Source organism: Bubalus bubalis, chromosome 10, assembly GCF_019923935.1.
Source record: "Bubalus bubalis isolate 160015118507 breed Murrah chromosome 10, NDDB_SH_1, whole genome shotgun sequence".
NCBI classification, from domain to species: Eukaryota; Metazoa; Chordata; class Mammalia; order Artiodactyla; family Bovidae; genus Bubalus; species Bubalus bubalis.
The window spans coordinates 38,173,368-38,195,965 of NC_059166.1; the positions used below are offsets into that span (position 1 = coordinate 38,173,368).

The following is a 22,598-nucleotide window of genomic DNA, read 5'->3' on the forward strand; positions in this document are numbered from 1 at the left end:
AGGGTTCTTTTTGTTTCCTTCCTTGCCTTTTTTTCTAGGTTAATAAAAAAATAATTTGATTATTCCACTTATTGTGTTTTAGTGGTTTTCCTAGAAGTTATAACACACATCCTTATTTCAGTCCAATGCTAACAAGTACTTTTACAACTTCTCTAGAAGGCCAGAAACTTGGAACATTTAAATTCATTTACTAGTATCTTTAGATACTAGTATTAGTATTATCCTTTTTTTTTGTATTATCGTTTAGCTATAAATAGTTTGCATATATTTAAAATTTTTAAATCATTAAAATTATTGTTTCGTACAGTCAACATTTATTCAGTTAACCCATGTATTTGCCCTCTTCATTCCTCCTTGTATTTTTGGTTTTTGGTCTGAGATCATTTTTTTTTTGTCTGAAAAGCACCCTTTAGTATTTGTTTTAGTGCAGGTATACTAAAGACAAACTTTTTTTTTTTGTCTGAAAATATTTCCTTTAACTTTTGTAGATTATTTTCTCTGGAAGTGGAATTTTAAATTGGTAGTTATTTTCTCAGGATTTTAATGGTTCTGTGTATTCTGGCTTTATTGGTTTTTGTTAATAAGTCAGTTTTTGTCTTACTGCTAATACTCTGAAGATGATGATTTTTTCCCCATGTATTGCATTTAAGATATTCTCTCTGCTTTGGTTTTTAAATGTTTTAATATGTTGTTCTTTGGTATGTTTTTCTTTGTATTTATCCTCTTTGGTATTCTTGGCAATTCTTTAAGTATCAAAGTCTTTTTTAGCTTTGGAGAATCTTCAACCACTGTTTCTTGAAATGTTGCTTTTCTCTCTATTCTCTTTCTTCTTTTATGTTATGACTCAGTTTCAGATCAGATCAGATCAGTCGCTCAGTCGTGTCCGACTCTTTGCGACCCCATGAATCGAAGCACGCCAGGCTTCCCTGTCCATCACCAACTCCTGGATTTCACTCAGACTCACGTCCATCGAGTCAGTGATGCCATCCAGCCATCTCATCCTCTGTCGTCCCCTTCTCCTCCTGCCCCCAATCCCTCCCAGCATCAGAGTCTTTTCCAATGAGTCAACTCTTCACATGAGGTGGCCAAAGTACTGGAGTTTCAGCTTTAGCATCATTCCCTCCAAAGAAATCCCAGGGCTTATCTCCTTCAGAATGGACTGGTTGGATCTCCTTGCAGTCCAAGGGACTCTCAAGAGTCTTCTCCAACACCACAGTTCAAAAGCATCAATTCTTCGGCGCTCAGCCTTCTTCACAGTTCAACTCTCACATCCATACATGACCACAGGAAAAACCATAGCCTTGACTAGACGGACCTTTGTTGACAAAGTAATGTCTCTGCTTTTGAATATGCTATCTAGGTTGGTCATAACTTTCCTTCCAAGGAGTAAGCGTCTTTTAATTTCATGGCTGCAGTCACCATCTGTAGTGATTCTGGAGCCCAGAAAAATAAAGTCTGACACTATTTCCACTGTTTCCCCATCTATTTCCCATGAAGTGATGGGACCGGATGCCATGATCTTCGTTTTCTGAATGTTGAGCTTTAAGCCAACTTTTTCACTCTCCACTTTCACTTTCATCAAGAGGCTTTTTAGTTCCTCTTCACTTTCTGGCATAAGGGTGGTGTCATCTGCATATCTGAGGTTATTGATATTTCTCCCGGCAATCTTGATTCCAGCTTGTGCTTCTTCCAGCCCAGCGTTTCTCATTATGTACTCTGCATAGAAGTTAAATAAGCAGGGTGACAATATACAGCCTTGACGAACTCCTTTTCCTATTTGGAACCTGTCTGTTGTTCCTTGTCCAGTTCTAACTGTTGCTTCCTGATCTGCATACAAATTTCTCAAGAGGCAGATCAGGTGTTCTGGTATTCCCATCTCTTTCAGAATTTTCCACAGTTTATTGTGATCCACACAGTCAAAGGCTTTGGCATAGCCGATAAAGCAGAAATAGATGTTTTTCTGGAACTCTCTTGCTTTTTCCATGATCCAGCAGATATTGGCAATTTGATCTTTGGTTCTTCTGCCTTTTCTAAAACCAGCTTGAACATCGGGAAGTTCACAGTTCACATATTAACTCAGTTTACACATAAGTAAAAACCTTTTCAATATGGCTGAACTGTCCCTTATATCCTATTCTTAATAGTTCCTTTTTTATATCTCTCTGAATTGCAATCTGCTCCAGTACTATTGCCTGGAAAATCCCATGGACAGAGGAACCTGGTAGACTACAGTCCATGGGGGTCTCAAAAAGTCGGACACGACTGAGCGATCTTCACCAAAGATAGTGTAGATATTTTCTACACCCCCTATTTCCAGTTCAACAATTTTCTCTTACTATATGTCCACACTGCTGTTAAATCACTGTTGAATTCTTAATTTTAGTTATATTGCATTTTTAACTCTAGAATGTTCATTGAATAGCTTTTATAAATGGCAATTATCTTCAGAAATTCTCCTTCTTATCTTAAAGTTTTGAACATATTAACAGAAATTATTTAAAATTGTACACCCAATAATTCCTATATCTAAGACTCCCATGGGTTTGTTTTAATGGCCTCTTCTTTTTTTGCTTTGTCCTGTTTTCTGGCATCCTTATTTTCTCTCTCCTTCCTTCCTTCACTTTCCTTCTTCCCTTCTTTCTCTCCTTCCCTAGATGTTATCTTGAAAAAATTTAAGAAATTCTGGAGTTCTGGTTGTTTTTCTCCTAAGAAAGCTTTCATATGAAACTAAAATGGGCAGTTTACCTTAATCCAGTCAGGGATTGAATGAAATTTAGTCTGATCTTCAATTTTTGTGAGGCCTATTTTGTTTACAGTCAACACTGTCTTTTAGGGAGCAGTCTTCAGGGGTCCTTCTGAAGGCAAGGGATATTTACTAGAGCTCCTTCCTCCTCCTTGGCAGGCCCTGCTTTCCCGTCTCTATGAGATTCTGAAAAGCACTTCTGGCTTCTGCAGCTTCTTACAGAAGAAGCTTTCTAACTACTCTCTCAGACAGTCAACCGTGTGCTGCTTTTGAATAGACCATAGCTTGAAGGGGAAACATGGCGCTGAACAACTCATTTCTTTGAGTTTCCCTGGCTACCTTGCTGAGCTTCCCCAGTGGCTCAGTGGTAAAGAATCCATCTGCACTGCAGACCATGAAGGAGACATGGGTTTGATCCCTAAGTTGGGAAGATCCCCTGGAGGAGGGCATGGCAACCAACTCCAACATTCTTGCCTGGAGAATCCCATAGAGAGAGGAACCTGGAGGACTACAGTCCTTGAGGTCACAAAGAGTCGGATAGGACTGAAGTGACTTAGCACGCACAGATGCCTTGCTAGCCCCAAGTTCCAATTTTTGTCTCCCTAGTTATGTGCAACTGCTAAGACTCAGCCCTGTTTCTTTCCTCATTTACTAGCACATTTTCTTTGCTTTTCAGTCTCTCTTGGTGCTGACTATTAATCCACAAATGGCTTGAGGGGAAAAGAAGTGTAGAATACTGGATTTCCCTCACTTTGTATTTCCCTGCCTTTCAAGATCTTGACTCTTAAGTCCCAACTGCCCTGATGACTCTCCTGTTCCTTAAAACAGATTTTGAAAAACTATCCATTTCTCAAGTTGTCCTAGGTAGAAGAGTTGGTCAACTCCAAACTCAGCCAGAAGCAGAAGTCCTTAAATATTCTTATTTTGTGTGAATAATAAGTGATCTTCATAGATCCAGGACATTAATTCTTTATGTAAAATATTTTTTCTATTTTTTAAAGCTCATTTTTTATTTATAGAAGTGTTTCATATGTCTGTTGTCAAATTTATTAGTCTTTTCCTTTAAGACTTCCATTGATGCTAAGAAATAATTCTCTCCTTACCTTCTTCAGACATTTTCCTTCTTGGTTTGCTACTGTTTAGTCACTAAGTTGTGCCTGATTCTTGCAACCCCATGGACTGTAGCCTGTCAAGCTCCTCTGTGCATGGGATTTCCCAGGAAAGAATAGAGTAGATTGCCATTTCCTTCTCCAGGAGATCTTTCAGACCCAGAGATTGAGCCCATGTCTCTTGCACTGGCAGAAGGATTCTTTACCACTGAGCCACCAGGGAAACACTTTCCTTGCAATTAATTTTGTTGCATGGAATTTTGAGAAATTTTTATTTAAAAATTATTTAAAATTATTTGTTGAAGGACTTTTCCCCTACTGCTTTAAAATTTCATCTTTTTCATATAGAATTATTATTTATACTGTTGACTAAAATAAAAATGCAAAATGTGAGAGCTGTGGGTTTCAGTTTTATTTGAGCACTTACTGAGAACTGTAACCCAGGAGAAGCCTTTCAGAGAACTCTGAAGAATTGATCAGAAGAGGTGTGGGGTGGAGATTTTGGAGAAGTGGTTGTGGGGGTAGATTTTGGAGAAGGGGTATGTGCAATCAAGCACACATCTCAGTGGAGGGTTGCTGCTAGTCATGAAGAATAGGCATCTCAGTTAATGATTTTAGTGCTTTTCTATGAATGAGAAGATGCAAGACAATGAGTTCTTAAAATTTTCTCCAGAGAGTATCTAATTATCTGAAGGCCTGTTCTACCAGTTTTCCCAGAGCACAGAGTGCCTTATTCCTGATCTCTGTCCTAAACTTTCAGGATGTGTTGAATATCAGCAACCAAGGTGGCTAATGACTCAGTTCTTGTAGAACTGGGTAATGAAGCACCATCTTTACTTGGCAATGCTTTGATTTTTTTCTGAATTCTCATTGATCAGGCTCTTATTACACCTGTAATCTACTGTTTCAGTTATTAAACTTTAAGCATTTGTTTTACTACCTGGTGGTTCAATACTCTCTTAATATTCTTATTTATAGTCAATTTTATCTCAGCTGTTTATGTCAGGATTTCTTTGCCTAAAGTGTCAGAAGTGATAATGATCTGAACTAAAGGTGTAGTAGTGGAGAATATAGAGCAAGAACAAGGTGAGTGATATTGATTATTGCTGCCTATAGTGCTTGAGGGATTTGGAGGTGGGACATGGCATCTCTCAGGATGCAGCCTTCGGGCTTGATAAACTGAGACAGCGGTAGTATCATTAACTAAGACTGAGAATATAAAAGAAGGAGAATGTAACAGAAAAGGAGGTTCATCTGTTCCTAGAGCAAAAGCAGGAGAAGCAAAGACTATTGTAAAAGATTGATAATACTTTGAAATGGCTTCGTTGACTAGTAGGATAAAAAGTTGATGTGGGAAAATTTTTTAAAAAATCAAGTGAAGTCCAGTTTAAGTTAGATATCAAACGAGATTTGCTATAGTACCACTTCTAACTGATACATGATTTTCAAAGAGCAGTCCACAGCAGCCTTTTCCAGATACTCAACCATGTGAGAAGCAAGCTGTAAACAGTGTTTGCAGTCTATTGAAGGGCCTAAGCTTGGGAAAAGGGGTGCAGAAGGCAGACTGATCAAATTTAGGAGGATCTTGAGCAAAAAACAACAACAACAACTGCAAATGAAAAAGTACTTAGAAGCTACAGGTGAAAAAACTATTGACATGACCTTATAAAATTTAGTTTTGTAAAGAAAGAATTGAAGCCAGGCAGACTATTGCAAATATCAAGTATGATTTTAAGAGTTAAAAGAGTTTTATAAGGCCTTGTTTTTATTTTCTTAGGTTATTTACATAATGAACGCAACCTGACCCTCTCTGTCTGGCTATGCTCTTTGCAGCTTAAGGCTAAAACAATTTCTAGACAGGGAACATGGAGTCCAATTTATAAGTATAATATGCAGCTTCTTAGTTTCTTTCGCTGTGTTTGTATCAACCAGTCTTCTTTTAGTCACCTTTATAGAGACTTGGAAAACGTCACCTTGAATTGTATACTCTAAAATATTGTCTCACTCAAATACAAAGGCTAGGAAGGAAGAAGATTTTTTAGAAATTTGTTTTTAATGAGGCTTCTTTTGCTTCCTTTGACTTTGGTCATTCCCAACCCTCGCCATTTCAAATTGGACCCCACGATCAGAGTTGTAGAATTTTGGCCTTGTAAGAAATCTGTACACTTTATTAGGCTCTAATGTTTTCTCTATTAAATAAATGAGACAAATCAGGGACAGAGAACATAAGGCTGATGTCACTGGTAAGTCAAAGGCAGAACTAACCCCAGGAAATTCAGATTTCCTAACAACAGATTTAGATACTTTCACTATAGTGTGGTGACTAGAAAATTCATATTGATTTACTGTATCACTTTGCATAGTGTACCCCTCCCCCACTCTCCTTTAATATTCAGCAAAATTTTTAATGTGGAAAAATAAAAAGGGGTTTCTGATCCTCCCCCTCCAGAGTATCAGATTTCTGAAAAGAGCTGACACAAAGCACTTTGTAACCTAATTTTGTATAAAAGCACTGAGAATATGCAAATAAGGCACTGAGCCAAACTTTAGAAGTGAAGTGAAGAGATAAAGAATTGATACAGTGCCCTTTTAAAGATTATACTCTAGTCCTGAATTTCTGTTCTTTCCTGGTTGACAAGCCACTAACAACTCTGACCTCAGACAGCCTGGCCCCTGCTGAAGATGCACACCTGGACCAGCAGCAGATGAACACAGCTACTTGCCAGTTCTCATTCTTTTGGCAGTGTCTGTTCAGACATGCTCACCACACCTCCATCCTGTTCTACTTCAGTGTTAGAAGGAAATGAAGCCACAATGAGAACTAAAAAGAGCTGTAACACCCTTTGTCTCCTGCCTGCCTCTTTCCTCCCTTCTCACTCCCCTCCCCACATAGAGTTACTCCACCCCAAGCAGGCTCCGGTGTGACACTCTGATAAAGGAATGATGAGCTGGGACTGTAGCTGCAGACAAGTGACACTCAGAAGCCAAAAGCTTCTGTAAGTACCAAGTCTGCACAAGATCCAAACCAAAGCAATGGCATTGTCCCTGGAAGAATTCATCCACTCCCTTGACCTCAGGACCCTCCCCAGGGTCCTAGAAATCCAGTCAGGCTTCTATTTTGAAGGTAAGCACCTTCCTATCTCTTGATTGGCTAGAAGATGCTTATAAAGAATATACTGTTAGGAATTCTAGTGCAAATTTTTAAACAGAATATATGAGTTCTCTTAAAGGAAAGGTCATTATCAGAGAAAGTAATTGAGAAATTGTTGAGACTTAATAGTGTTGAAGAAGGGAGAAACTGGATAAGACTCTGGTGTGGATAGGGGCTAGGAATTGAGTGAAGCTTCTTGAACTTTTTGTAGGGCTTTAAATAGTTCAACATGAATTATTCCTGTCTTTCCTTTGAAATTGATTGTAATTCAAGTGAAAAGTTATCTGTATCTATGTTTCTAGAACATAAAATATAGTTTTTTGGAGCTATTAAAAGCACAGCATTTAGAAAGAAAATTTCACCAAAATCCTAACCACTTCTAAATGTTACTTATATCAATGCTTCTCTCCTTCTTTCTGTAGTGGTCTAATTTCTAATTTCTTTAATAATGGCATTCATATTTAAAGGTATAGAAGTTCACATTTACTAAATACAAGATAATTTTTATAGAACCTATGTCAGAGTTCTAAAGTCAGAGCTCAACTAAGACTGTTGAATAAGTTAGTGTGCTTTGGTGTAACTGTATTACTTCAGAAAAAGCATTAAGACTTACAACATATACAATACATACCCTCAATTTCTTTAAGCAGTGGTTTGAAATATGTAAGACAGAGTCATTTTCTGGGGAAATATATATTTCTGGTTCCAAGGGTGGTAGAATTGAGCCAGTAGTACAATTAAGTCCAGAAAAAGTACCGGGAAGATAAAAAACTGTTGGTAGGCAAATCTTTCCCATTTATAGACAAAATAATTCTTTAGATATTATGAAATAAAAAAAGTTTGATGAATGTCAGACCCAGTTCACACACACACAAACACACACGTGCACACCTGTGAGTCTGTGCTCGAGAGCCTGGGAGCTGCAGCTACTGACGCCAGAGTGCTCGCGAGCCCGTGCTCCACAACGAGAAGCCACCACAATGAGAAGCTCTTGCTCCGCTTCTAGAGAGTAGCACCCACTCACCGTAACTAGAGAAATCCCGCAGGCAGCAATGAAGACCCAGCGCAGCCAAAAGTAAATAAATAAAACAAAAATCACTTTATAGGAGTGATTAAGTTAACCTCTTGAGGTAGTACAGAGTGACTTTTACTAAGACTGTATGATTTATAACAGAATAGAATGAGTGAATGTGGGCTTCCCAGGTGGCACAGTGGTAAAGAATCCACCTGCAGTGTAGGAGATGCGGCAGACAGGGTTTGATGACTGAGTCAGGAAGATCCCCTGGAATAGGAAATGGCAGCCCCCTCCAGTATGCTTACCCATGGACAGAGAAACCTGGTGGACTACAGTCCATGGGGTCACAAAGAGTCGGATATGACTGAGCGACTGAGCATGCATGCACAGGCAATGAATTGGTGTAGGCAGCCATCAGTTTTAGTATAGACCATTTTGTTTAATTCATTTGTAAATTGATTACTTTGAAGCAGACCATATTTTTCCATATATATACTATTGTGAAATCTATCTTTGTCCCTAAGCTGTCCCCAAGTCACTTTTTTGGTCTCATGGTTTGTGCTTTTAAGATTTCGCATTAGGAAGTTCTTCCTCATGTTTCATTTACAAAGATATTTTCCTATGTTATTTTAAATCAACTTTACAGCTTTATATCTCATATTTAAATTTTAACTATGCCATGAAGTGCAGAGGAATCCAATTTTAGTTTTTTTTCCATATAGTAACAGCAATTTTCCAGCACCATTTACTAAGCTAGCTATCATTTCCCCTCTGATTTGTGTTGTTGTCTTTAAGTTATATGCTCATAACTGGGTTGGTTTGTCTCTTAAATATCTCTTCTGTTCATTAGTCTGTGTTTTCTCAATTGTATTCAAGCATTGTTTTTGTAACTATGGCTTTGGCATAAGCATAGTTCATATATAAACCAATCTCTTTGCTCCTTTTGTAGCTATTCACAGTCCTTTCAAACATGTCTTTAAATAAATCAATTGATTACTTTAAAAATCCAACTGGAATTTGTATTAGAGTATGTTGATTTTATAGATTAACTTGGGAAGAATTGAAATTTTTGCTTTAAATCTTGCAAAAGAACAGACTGTGTCCATGTGTTCAGACTATCTTCATCCTTTAATACTTTACTATTATGTTATACTTCACTTAAGAGAAAAAAGCATACATCTTGATGAATTTTCACAAATTAAGTATATTCATGTAACCACCATCATGGTCAAGAAATAGAAAATTACAAGTATTTTGGAAGTTACATCTTGTGCTCTTTCTCAGTCATTATCTACCATTTTCCCAAGAAGTAACCCTTATCAGACTTTTGCCCATTTATGAACTGTATATTAATGAAACATTATAATAGTATCCTTTTATGTTTGGCATATATGTTCAACATTATCTTCGTAAAATTAATCTATGCTGTTCTATATAGGCTATTCATTCCAGTGTGTGTAATATTCCAGTAGATGAATATATTGCAATTTATTTATCTATTCCACTACTAATAGGCATTTGAATTATTTCCAGTTTGAAGATGTCTGTTAACGTTGTCATAAACATTTATGTGTGTTCACACGTGTATAATATTCAATTGTGTATATAAAGGAGTGGAATTGCCACATCTCACAGGATGCATATGTTTAGTTTGGGTAGGTAATGGAAAACAAGTTTCTTAAGTAGTTATACTACTTTACCTTCCTACCAGCACAACATGAGAGTTCTAATTAATCCATAGTCTTGATAACACTTGATATCAGTCTTTTTAAGATAATTGAGATTAATTTAGATATAATATCATATATTTTCAAGTGTACAAAATTATGATTCATTATTTGTACATATAGCAAAAAGATCACCACTATAAATCAAGTTAACATTTATTACCACACATAATTACAGTTTTTCTCTTCTTGTGATGGGAACTTTTAAAATTTACTTTCTTAGCAACTTTCAGAGTCTGGTTCTCTCCTGAAAAGACTAGGATTTCATTTGTAAGTGATAAGGTATCAGGTTTTTAAAAATCTCCCTGATGATTAAAAATGAAGCCAAATTTGAGAACTAGTATTGTGAAACTAGTTCTCCCAATTTTTTATTAGCAGTTCATTGGTTTATAAAGGATTGACATGATTTTTAAATGAAGTCTTCTTCTGAACCATTAACCTAGTTTATCTGTCTAGTTATATGAATAGATATCTTTTCACTTCTGTCAATAACATTTAATAATTTTTATTTGTGAAGTTCTTACACTTCTATTTCAGATTTATTCTTAGTTACCTGATTGATTTTTAAAATTCCATTATAAGTGGTATCTTTTGAAGTTTTCATTTTTTCTTTGTGTGTTTGAATTCTAAGAATATATCTTTATATTATTTTATATTTGTTATATACATATTTACATTTTCTGTAAATGTTGATAGGTTCTTATTCTTTCCAATGATTGTACTCTATTTTCCTTCAGTTAAGTATTAGCTAGTGTTTCTATCAATAGTATAATATCAAATAAGAGTAATGATTTACTCATTATTTAATCGTTTCACTCACCTCACAACCATAGAGAGAAAGTTTTAATAATTTATCATTAAATATAATGTTTGCTTTAATTTAAAGAAGTTTCTAGTTTTCTACTAGTTTTTTTAAGTCATAACTTTTAAATAACTTTTGTGATGATAATATGATTTTTTTACATTGATTTTTAAAAAAATCTTAAGTCATTTATTTGTGGAATAAGATAAGTTTGGTTATATATCATTTAATTCGGTTTATTAGTTTTAAAGAACTTTTGTATTTCTTTTAGGGTATGAAATTGGCTTATAATTTTAATCTTGTATGACATCCTACCAAGGTTTTTGTATTGAGTTATGTTGAGCTTATAGAATTTCTTGGGTAGAGTCTTTTTTTCTTCTTCTAAAGATATTATATAAATTAGATGTAATTTCTTATTTAAATATTTAGTAAAATTTCAAAAAAGCCATTCTGAGCTGGGATTTCTAATGTAGATATGTTTTTTCATTATGACTTCAATTTTTTAAATAGTAAGGTCTTTCCATCCATTAGCATAGTTTATCTCTCATTAAAAAACAAACAAACCAAAAATTCATCTTTCTGATCATGTATCAGAATTTAAAAAAAATGTCTCCGTAGAGATCCTGTGTATTCTAAAGCTAGTTCCTAGAATGCAGACACATGCACGTGTTATATTGCTATATTGACTGATACCATATTTCCTCTGTTCTCACTGATTACTACTAAAGTGGAAATGTAAGTACATATTACTATGATACTGATGAACTTTTTAATTCTAACAATTTATTTTTTATTTCTCTGATTTTCCTAAATATTGATATCATTAGAAAACATTGAGTTGTGTCTCTTCCCTAATATGTTTTGCAACTGTTCATTTTTCCTTATCTTGATAGTATAGTCCAGAGCCTCCAGTACTGTGTTAAAAAATGAGAATTCTGAATTATAAAGAAAATGTGTTTAAAATTCCTTCATTAAGTACAATATTCTAGAACTGGTGTTTCAGTTCAGTTTAGTTCAGTCTCTCAGTCGTGTCCAACTCTTTGCAACCCCATGAATTGCAGCACGCCAGGCCTCCCTGTCCATCACCAACTCCCGGAGTTCACTCAGACTCACGTCCATCAAGTCAGCGACGCCATCCCGCCATCTCATCCTCTGTCATCCCTTTCTCCTCCTGCCCCCAATCCCTCCCAGCGTCAGAATCTTTTCCAATGAGTCAACTCTTCGCATGAGGTGGCCAAAGTATTTAGTCATCACTAAATTAAGGAAGTTCCTGTCTATTTCTTGCTTTCTAGGTGGTTTGGTTTCTTTGGTCTGCTAATGAAATTACCTTTAAAAGATTTTTCAAATTGAAGAATCTTTTAATATAGTATTTATAATAATATTTACTAACATTTGAAATACAAAGTAGGAGTTTGATATATTTAAAGATTTTTGCGTTTGATCACAGCTGAAATGAGCTGTGTGGAAATTATAATTTTAGAGTCAAGATAACACTAGCTTTCTAAAATTAACTACATAGATTTTGTTGTTTTCTTTTTCTTGAGGTATTTGAAAAGAGAGAAATGGGCCTTAAACTCTTTAATTTGGTAGAATTCTCTTATAAGAATAACTGGATGTGAAATTTTCGGGTGGGAATTCAGAATTTGGTTTGGTAAAATCCTCTGTTGTTTTGCTTCTCTCCTTGATTTCTGACTCTATTATTTTCTCATGTCCTTTGCTCTCTTGCTCCTTTTCTGGCTTCCTGGTATAAATCACAGTCATTTTAAAAGCATTTCTTGCTTCTTGGTATGTACGCTTAAACCTATATTTTTCTCTAAATACTTCTTTCTTTCCCATACATTTTGCCTTGTAATATTTTCACTTTTACTCAGTTCTGAGTACATGTTTTTCCTTTTAAATCAAATGGCTATTTATTTTCTGATAATATAAAATTGTCTTTAGCTGTTCTTTGCTTTTAATTACTAGTTTTATTGTATGTTGTTAGAGAACAGTAGTCTATATTGTATTATATTACTGTTTCTTTGAAATTGATTCAGGCTTCCTTTATGACATGAAACGTGAAACATCAAGTGAGTCTCAGCATGGACTAGCTTATATAAAATACAATAACACATTATAGGCATTGTTCAAAAGGCTAGAATCATGGAAGAGAGTGGGGAAGCCTCTACCCTATTGGGACTTATATTCCAGTGGCTGGAACAAATGACCGATAGATTTGATATATACACAAGTACCATGAAGAACTAAATAAGTAGAGAGCAAAGCAATAGGGGAAGGAGATGATCTTTTGCTAGGGCAATCAGGGCAGTTAGCTTTGCGGAGATGATATTTGAACAGAGGCCAGAATAAACTGAGGAAATGAGTCTCGCATATTTCTGGAAGAACATTTCTGCTGAGGACAGAGCAAGTGTAAACCGTATAACAGATCTCTTCATCTAATTAAGAAGCAAAAAGGAGACAAGTGAGGATAAAGCAGAGCAACTGAGGAGAAACTTAGTGGAAATGAGGCTGAGGACATAGGGATGCGCAAATTTTGTAGGCCTTAAAAGCCATGTAATACATAATTTGCTACAGAGTGGGGCTGGGGAAGTGAGTGGGGACCAGTAAGATAAAATGATCAGTGAAGTTTTCTCTAAAGAGCTGGCTTAGTAGCAGAGACCTGAATGCTGAGAAGGAATCAGACAAGAAAATATCCTGGAGGTGAGTGTTCCAAACAGAGTGAACGGCTAGACCAAAAGGGGCTTAGTCTGTTTGAAGAAGAGAAAAATATCCTTGTACCTCAAACGTATAAGACAAAAAAGAGAGGAAAGTCATATGAGAAGGAGATTCAAGGAATGGGCAAGAGCATTTCAAGGCGTTTAGATTTTATAACTGGTAATGACCAATTCGCAGCAGGAGATTGACAGGACTTGATCACCATTTTAGGTGGGACTGCACAGGCTTTTGCGGGGCAAAACTGGGTTAATACACTTTAGGACTGTGTGATAATCCAGAAGAGAGTTCATGTTACCTTGATGCAGTTGGAAGAGAAATGACCAATTTAGTGCATACTTTGGAGGTAGAAATGTCAGGACTTGTTGATAGATTTGATAAGGGTGTGAGATAGGAGAAGACTAAATGATGCATGGGAGGACTTTGACCTAAACCATTAGATAGATGTTTGCACCTTTGACAGAGTTGTGAAGACCTTGGCAGGGTAGAGGTTTGATGGAGAAAGCAAAAGCTCTGTTTTAGACATGTTAAATCTGTTATTCACCCAAATGGAAATTTCAAGTAGACAATTGAAAAAAATAAATTTTGACCACACATTGAAATAATGACTGGAATGTCCCATCCATGAGCTAATTGATCAGGACTTTATTCAATCAAAAACCTTGTAGTCTAAAAATAAAAAAAAATGAACACATACCTTAAAATATCAAATTTTTATTGTTATTTATGGTAATTCTAAAGCATACACAGTATTAAAAATTGTAAGAGGATAGAGATGAAATTAATAATGTTTTAAACAATTAAAATTTTTATTAATAATTTAATTTTTCTCTCATAAAAGTTAAATTGTTATATTAACTATTATTGAACATTATTGAAAGTATTAAATATTTCCATTATTGAATACTTCAGTATTTAGAAAAATGTTGATTCAATACCATGTGATAGGGTGATTCAAAGACATAGCTGTAATATATTTATTTAAGTGCTCATTTTAAATAATAGCCCTTAAAGATACCTTGTAAAGGTCCAGTATACAGCATGTACACAACATATAAAATATACATTCAAGGAAGATTTATCATTAATGTTGGTGGCCATCAATCCATATGTGAAATAATTTTCTTCATAAATCTGATTTTGGCGGTTTCTTTAGACACCAGTTGTACGTAGCTGATGACAAGTTCATACTAAGAATAGAAGTGCCACTGTCATTCTCTTCTTGATAGATTCTACAATTTTCAATTCTGAAATGTCTCTGTAGGCATCTTACAAAGTTATCGTCTATTTTGTGGACAGTGGAAAATGGATTATAATAATTCTTAACTTGATCTGTATAAAATCCATTATATGGAAGTATTGCAAGAAAATGAATGAATGAAGACAATTGTTTTAATTCATATTTTTGGAATTCTGAAACTGTCTCAATATGTTGTGAACTATACATGTTTATGTGACCATCTGGTATAGGAATAAATTAAATTTTTTATAATTAAATACTAATAGAGTTTAAAATTAAATTTTAGAAAATCTTTAGAGTAAATATTAATATAGTTTAATTTTATTTTTATATAAAAATTAATACAAATTGAAGCTCTAATATTTCTTCTTTTATCTCCCTTCTCATAAAAGTAATTATCATAGATTTTTCTCTTTGAATTTTGAGTACATCATAGAATTGGACTTCCTAACTCTTTTGTGACCATAGGACATGGGACTTGCATTAGCCAATGTAATGAGAGCAGAAGTAAGGTGCATCATTTTGAACAGATGCTTTAAGAACCAGTTCATAATTTAACATATTTTATCCTGGTAGATCATGTCAAAATGAAGCCTTCAACAGTCTGGATCTCTAAATAACTATAATTATTAGAGACCCTGCCCTCACTCATTTGAATTGGATGCATAGTGAAATGAAAAATATACCTTTATTATTTAAATCTCTGAGAATTTGAAGTTGTTTGTTATCTCAGCATATGTGTGTGTGTGTGTACACGTGCTCACATGCATGTGCAGACACGAGCATGCTCATTCATGTCCAAATCTTTGTGACCCTACGGCCTGTAGCGCACCAATCTCCTCTGTCCATGGGATTTTCTTTGCAAGAATACTGGAGCGGGTTGCCATTTCCTCCTCCAAGGAATCTTCCTTACTCAGGTATCAAACTCACATTTCGGGTGTCTCCTGAATTGGTAGATGGATTCTTTACCACTGAGCCACCTGGGAAGCTCTATTTCAACATAATACTTTCCTTACCGATACAAGTTATATTCATTAAACTAGAACTGCATTTATTACCAACTAAAAAAAAACTAGATATTAGACAAACTCTGGAGAGAGTTACACAATCCCAGGAAAGTTAGTTGATAATAATGTTACCACATATTTATGTAAAAGTGAGTTCACCTCTGTGTATTCAGGAAATATTTGTTGCTTGACTATTCTGCATATTGCTAATATTACCATTTATCACTGATTACTTCATATATGTAGCCAGTTTGATGTTGACTTAAAATTTTGGCAAAAACAAAGTTTGTTTGTATTATGATCTTGCTCAATTAACTGGATGTTGAAAAAATGGTTTTTTCTCTATAGAAATAATATGTGCACATGGCTAGAAAATTGGAAAATATAGAAGCATAAATATTCAATAATTTCATCAAATATAAAGAAATATGATTAACATTTTGATGTATTAACTTCTAATTTTTACAAAAGTATGAATTAACTTTTAAAAGGAGAAAAATTTATGCCAATTTCTCCCCCACGCTTTATCCAGAATATCACCACTCACTGTGACCTCTATCTACCCCCTTGGTGGGTTCAAATCATCATAACATATTGCCAGGATTATCAAAATAGCCACCTAATTGGTCTCCCTACTTCTCTTTCACTCTTGAAGTTTAGTCTCATAGCATCCAGAGTCATGCTTGTAAGTGGTATGTCAGATTATGCTGCTTCTCTGTTAAAAAATCTCCAATGGATTTCCAATTTTTTTCAAAATAAGGACCTTCCAATGGGTAATAGGCTTTTATTTTTCTCTTTTTACTCTCACTATTGATCTGACTTTATTGCTTACAAATCTTTTCCTTCTAACCCCATTGAACTCCTTATTGTTACTCAAACTTGGGATATGCTCCTGCCTTAAAACTTTGCTCCCACTTTTTCCTTGAGTTTGCAAGCTCTTCAACTAGATGTCAACTTGTGAGGCTCATCTGACCACCCTATTTATTACTGCAAAATTTTTGTTCCCTCTTCCCTATATTTCCTGTACTCACTATTAAATTCTTCATTGTTTTGGAATCAAAACACTATCTTCTTCTCATATATCATGTAGGTTATTTATTGTTTATTTTTCTATCTTTTCCCATTAGATTTTTCTTACAGTTTAAATGAGATATTAATTTTTTAAACCATAAAATTCATCCCTTACAGGTATACAATTCAATGATTTTTAGTAAATTTATAGAGTTGTGCAACCACCACCAATGTTAGACCATTTCCATCACCCCAAAGAAGTCCCTTGAGCTATTTGTCAATCATTATTGCTTACATTTCCAGCCCCAAGCAACCACTGCTCTCCTTTCTGTCTATAAATTTGCCTTTCCTATGCATTTCATATGAAATAAATCATACAGTATGTACTGTTTTGAAACTAACCTTTTACTTAGCTTAATGCTTTCAAGGTTCATCTATGTTGTAGCATATATTACTATTCTGGTGTGTTTTTTGTTGCTAAATATTTTTTTGTGTATGGATATACCACATTTTGTTTATTCAACACCAAAGGCCATTTGTATTATCTCCCTTTTGGAGATAATATGAAATAATGTACCATTTTAATTTCCCATTTACAATGAATTTGGACTCCAGTTTCTACAAATTCTTGCTTGTGTATCTTTTGTTTTATAATCAATGGTATCTCACTGTAGTTTTAATTTCATTTCCTTAATGACAAGTGATGTTGAACATTTTTGCCTGTGCTTAGTAGCAATTTATTTGCCTTTTTTTGAAATAACATCTCTTCAATTTTTTTGGCCTTTGTCCTCTTGTTATTGAGCTGTAAGACTTATCTCTGTATTTTGGATATTTGATTTGCAAATATTTTCAGATATATAATTGAAAATGTTTTCTTCGGTTCTATGGCTTGTCTTCATTTCCATAATATCTTTTGAAACAAAAAGATTTTAAATTTATATAGTCAAGATGTGTCATACATTTTTTTGTCGTTACCTAACCCAAAGTTACAAGAATTTCCTCCTATTTTGCGTTGGTGGTCCACCAGATCACTCCTGGTCTTGCTGATTTTCTAGAAATACAGAACTCAGAGAAGCTGTTAAACTGAGTTATGGTTTACCACAGGGAACAAAGAAAAATTAAAGCCAGTAAAGAAAAAGGCATATATACAATAGGGTCTATGAGAAAGCAAATTGCCAGTTATCCTCTCCCAGTGAAGATACATGAATAATGTTTAATTCTCCTAGCAGTGATATGTCACAATAAGGACAAATTATTTCCAATTAGGGAAGCTCATCTGTGCCTTTGTATACAAGGTTTTTACTGGGGCAATTACACAAGCATTAAGGATTTGTGTGACTGACCTCAAATACTGGGTCTCCAGACCCTCTAGAGATCAAGTGGTGTGGTATGGTCCAGGACCCCAAATGAAGCGTAAAGGGCATTCACCATAAATTATATTGTTAGCATAAACTACCTGGTGTGGCCCAAGATCCCAGATATACAAAAGCACTCTTATCTGACAGGATATTCCAAGGGCTCAGATGTTTTCTCTCCAGAACCAGTTAAGGGGTAGTCCTTTCTTTGATATGTGCAGGGTTTGAGCACCCTACGTAATAGTTAACCCACTACTGCACAGTTGTATTTTTTTATACACAAGTTTTACCTCTTATCTCTAGGTCTAAGATCCATTTGAAATAGCTAGAATTTTCTAAAGCCTTAATTCCAAGTAACTTAAGAATTAATCAACTATCTACACAGCTATGAAACATGCTGGGAATGACTCAGGTACAACAAGCTCTCACTAGCTGAGAGAGGTGAGGGAGTTAACCAAACTGATATCTGGTGAATGGCTTTCCAAGTTGCGAGAATATCTTTAGCCAAGTATTATGGTGAGAGTATGCTGGTGTATTTCAGAAAAAGTGAGAAACCACTAAGGCCAGAAGGAGGAGGAGAGTGAACAGAAATGATATCAGAGGGGAAATAGTGCAGAACCATATGCAGTCCTTTTGAATATTATAAGAATTTTACTTTTAGAATTGGGAAGTTGGAGGTACTGATTGGAGGTACAATGCAAGGACTCTCCTCATCACTTTGAATATAGATTCTATTAGCCATTTCTTCTGTTTACCAAAATGAATATTGATGAAAGCACACATACATTTGCAGAAGTGAGAGCATAGTTTTGCTTAAATAAGCCCATAAATATAATGTTCAAAAGTGTTTTTTATAGCAATTTTTAAATACCATTAAAATGTTTTCCCTCTTGGGGAAAGTAAGATTTAGAGGAGATAAGATTTTTAAATATTGTGTTTTGAATATATTAAATATCATATTTCTTTTTCCTGCCAAAATATGTTAAAATTATGGAAATTAGTCCTTAAGTTGTATCTGCCTCCCTGCATTTCTTCTCTCTATCCTTCCTTCTACAAAATGAATAGAGTATGATTCTTGTCCTTAAGGACTCTTTAGGCCAGTAAAAGAAGATGGATTTAAAAAAAATCAGTACATGTGCTATATTGTGAAATGTATTTTAATGAACTGTTTTGAGAACACTGAGAATTTACCACACAAAAAACTTACCAAGAGGTGATGATATTTTTCTGCAGCCTATATTGAAAATGAGCAAGCAAATAAGAAAATTTCAGAATGAGAAAAAAATCTTTAGATCATTATACAAGTTTGAAAATTCAAAATATGATCGAAGAAGAGCTCAGAGAATAATAGGTGATCAGGTTATTTGTGGTCATATCTTAAGTGGCTTCTGAGCTATAGTAAGGATATTGAATTTATGCTATAATCAATAGTAACTTATAAAAGGATATTATTTTTATATCTGATTATAAAAGTAAATCATGTTGATTGTAAATTTGAAAATTATAGAAAAAGCTAAAGAATTTCTGAGATTTTAAGGCAGAAAAAAAAAACAAACAACCCTCAGATGAGTAGATTAGACATCTATTCCAGTAGAGGTTTACTAGATAAATATGAGACAAACAGCAAGGAGCTAACAGCAGCTACAAATAGAAAAGACAGGATCTGTGGTCTTTTTGGGTCAAACATTCTGAACTTCACAGTTTATGAGCTGTAAGCAAGAGGGAGGAGTTGATGACCGATCAGAGGTTTCTGGACTAAGGGAACGTGGTGGGTGATAAAAATATTACTTGAAAGACTTGCCGCAAGAGCAGCAGTTGTTTTGGAGATGGAGGCATGATTCAGTTACATTCCAATGAACAAGAGCTCCTGTAGGACATTCAGATGCAGATGAATGTTAGCCCACCAAAGATGTATGTCCGAAGTAAAAAGAGTAGTAGGCTTACGAGATTTAATATAGCAGAATTGTAAGTGGGTGAAAGAAGCCTTGTTATTTCAGGATTGCCCTGTAGTGCATGCGTCAGGTCAGAAATATGTGGATCTCAAAGAACAACGTGGAAAGTATTGATAGAGGAGGAGTTGGTCAAGCTGACAAAGAATAAAGGAAAAAAGTCTCTGTTGATGGAGAAATAGGAGAAAGTGGGCTAGTTTGTCAATCAAAATAAATGAACATAAAGCATTAGAATGAAAGCGTCAGATATAACATTTGCTATTAGCACATAATTTATGATAGATTAGTGACTATGATAGCTGTATATACTGAAGGATTATTATGGGATGGGTATCTTTGTATATAGATTTGGGTGTGTAAGCATATGTAATGAGTGTATAAATGTATTTTGCATATGTATGTCTATGCATAAATATATGTGAATATATCTAATACAACACATATAATTAAATAATATTTTATTCTCATCTATACACAAATGTAGTACATGTATGCATATATATTTAATCTTATTAAATTTTTTATATTTATAAGTACATTTAATCCTTGGTGTTAACTGCTGAAATTATTATTATTATTTCCATTTTCAAGTCACCTATTTGCCTATTTGCCCCAGAGATAAAACTTGTGAAGTTTATTCTTGCTCTTCCTACCTGAAGAATTTATGAAATTCTATAGTGAATCCTATCTTTATAAAATCATCAACATTTTTAGAAATTTTATAACTATTTACTGTTTGACTATACAATTGGGTTACAAACAAACATAAGAAATAGCTTGTATTAGATACACATTTGTTTTGTCTTTTAGGGCTTTTTTGGTGGCTCAGTGGTAAAGAACCTGGCTATCTGTGGGGAGACAAGAGATGTGGGTTTGATCCCTGGGTTGGAAAGATACCCTTCCAGGGCATCTCACTCCAGTATTCTTACCTGGAGAATCCCATGGTCAGAGGAGCCTAGAGGGCTACTGTTCATGGGATCACAAAGATTCAGACATGACTGAAGTGATTTAGTATGCACAAGCATGCATATTCTACTACTGATTACAATTTCAATAAGTATGATGTTAAAAATTAACTTGAATTGGTTAAATGCATTGAATAATGATACACAGTGAATTATGAACTATATGAACATGACTTTTATTAATTTGACACATGTATGAGTTCATATGACAAAAAATTGTGCCTATTTTAATACTTACATAATTCTTTTATGGCTAATTGACTTTAACTTTTTTAAGGTTTAATTTAATCAGCTAGAGATATGGTAGTAAAATCAGGGAAAATTTGAAAATTATAGCATTGTATTCAACTTGTGTTTAATCATATTTCATAAATTTTAAATATTAGGGCAAAAGAAAATTTTTTTTTCACTTTTTAATATGAGTTCACAATATTGATATTGGTTCATACAGACTTAAGAGAAATAAAATTGTGTAAAGGCTAATGAAATATGTCCTGTCACATATTTAAAAAATAATTTCTGTTAAATGAAAACAGAGCACCAGTATTTCTCTACATGAGCTTTTATATTCATAATAATGTATTAAAGATGAACATTACATTTCTAAAGTAGAATTTTCTAAATATTTACAACATATTCTGTTGAGCTTCACAGGTTTAAAACTGCTCTTGATTCAGGAAGACCTAAGTTTGCACACAGTGAAAGTTGAACACTTTCAATATCTAAGCTTTACAATTCAGTAAAACTTATTATATCCCAATATTTGAAATTGATAATAGGATTAATTAAACAAATATAAATTTGGTCTATTTGTGTCAGTGTCATATAGTTGGACACTAAAATGACTATCAGAATAGAATTTGGCAAGCCTAAACATTCAATTTTATTTGAAAAATGTTGATTTGGTAATACACAAAATTTACATTTATTAAGAACAATATTATTTGAAATGATGTTAAATGTTTTCCTATAAAAACCTTGGAATCATATTTTATCTAAGGCTTAACACTTCAGCTACTGTATATCTTGACTCTTAGATTGGTTCTAGGCCATACGCTACAGATCAATGAGTTACCCTTTTAGTGTAATTAAACATTGCATTTTAAAAAATAAAATCAAAATATTTGAAAATATAAAAGAATTTGTAAAGTGTGTGGCATTTTTGTGTTTGTACTTGAATGGAACACATTTTTTTCCTAAAACTTAGCTCAAGCAGAACTTATTTTAGGAAAAAGACCTAAAGTAGGAACATTAAAAACAAGCAAAAGAAGCTCAGGTAAGAGTAATATCAGTTGTTTTATTTTCAAAAGCTATAGAGGAAAATAACTGCCAGGAAGATTTTTGTGTTTAACTTAAGTGGAAATGTTCCAAAATGAGGGCATTTTTATACAATGATACACACTGTTCACATCTATTGTAGAATATTCATGCTTTAAAAATTCAACTTATTTGTTAAATGTCAAGCTTGACTATGCAATATAAAGATGAAAAAAAAATGGAAAGCTAGCATATGTTTTCACATATACTCATATAGAGATTATTCATATGCTTCCTTCATTTTATAAGTATAAATAAGTGACTAAGCAATAAATTAAGTAAAAATTGTGTTTCTTATTGGCTTCTAGGTTTTCAAATACTGTGAAATGGATGATTTGTTTAGGGTTATTAATTACCAAATTCCTTTGAATAAGTACAAATTATTCGCCAATTATTAAACATTGAAAAACATTTTCTAAAGAAAATGAAAAAGCTTTGGCCTTATGTGTAGTAGTTCATACTTTTGTATACTATGATACCAGCAAATTTTTTAGG

General features: G+C 34.1%; 1 protein-coding gene across 2 annotated transcripts in view; it reads left to right on the top strand.

Moving 5' to 3' along the window:
* Positions 1-6,740: 6,740 nt before the first annotated feature.
* THEMIS (thymocyte selection associated) overlaps positions 6,741-22,598 on the top strand; it is a 189,275-nt gene continuing 173,417 nt past the window's right edge. For both annotated transcript variants that reach the window (XM_006058845.4, XM_006058846.4), the window contains exon 1: positions 6,741-6,976. In XM_006058845.4, the coding sequence (XP_006058907.3) occupies positions 6,886-6,976 (91 nt within the window). In that variant the 5' untranslated portion in view covers positions 6,741-6,885. The remainder of the gene's footprint in view (positions 6,977-22,598) is intronic.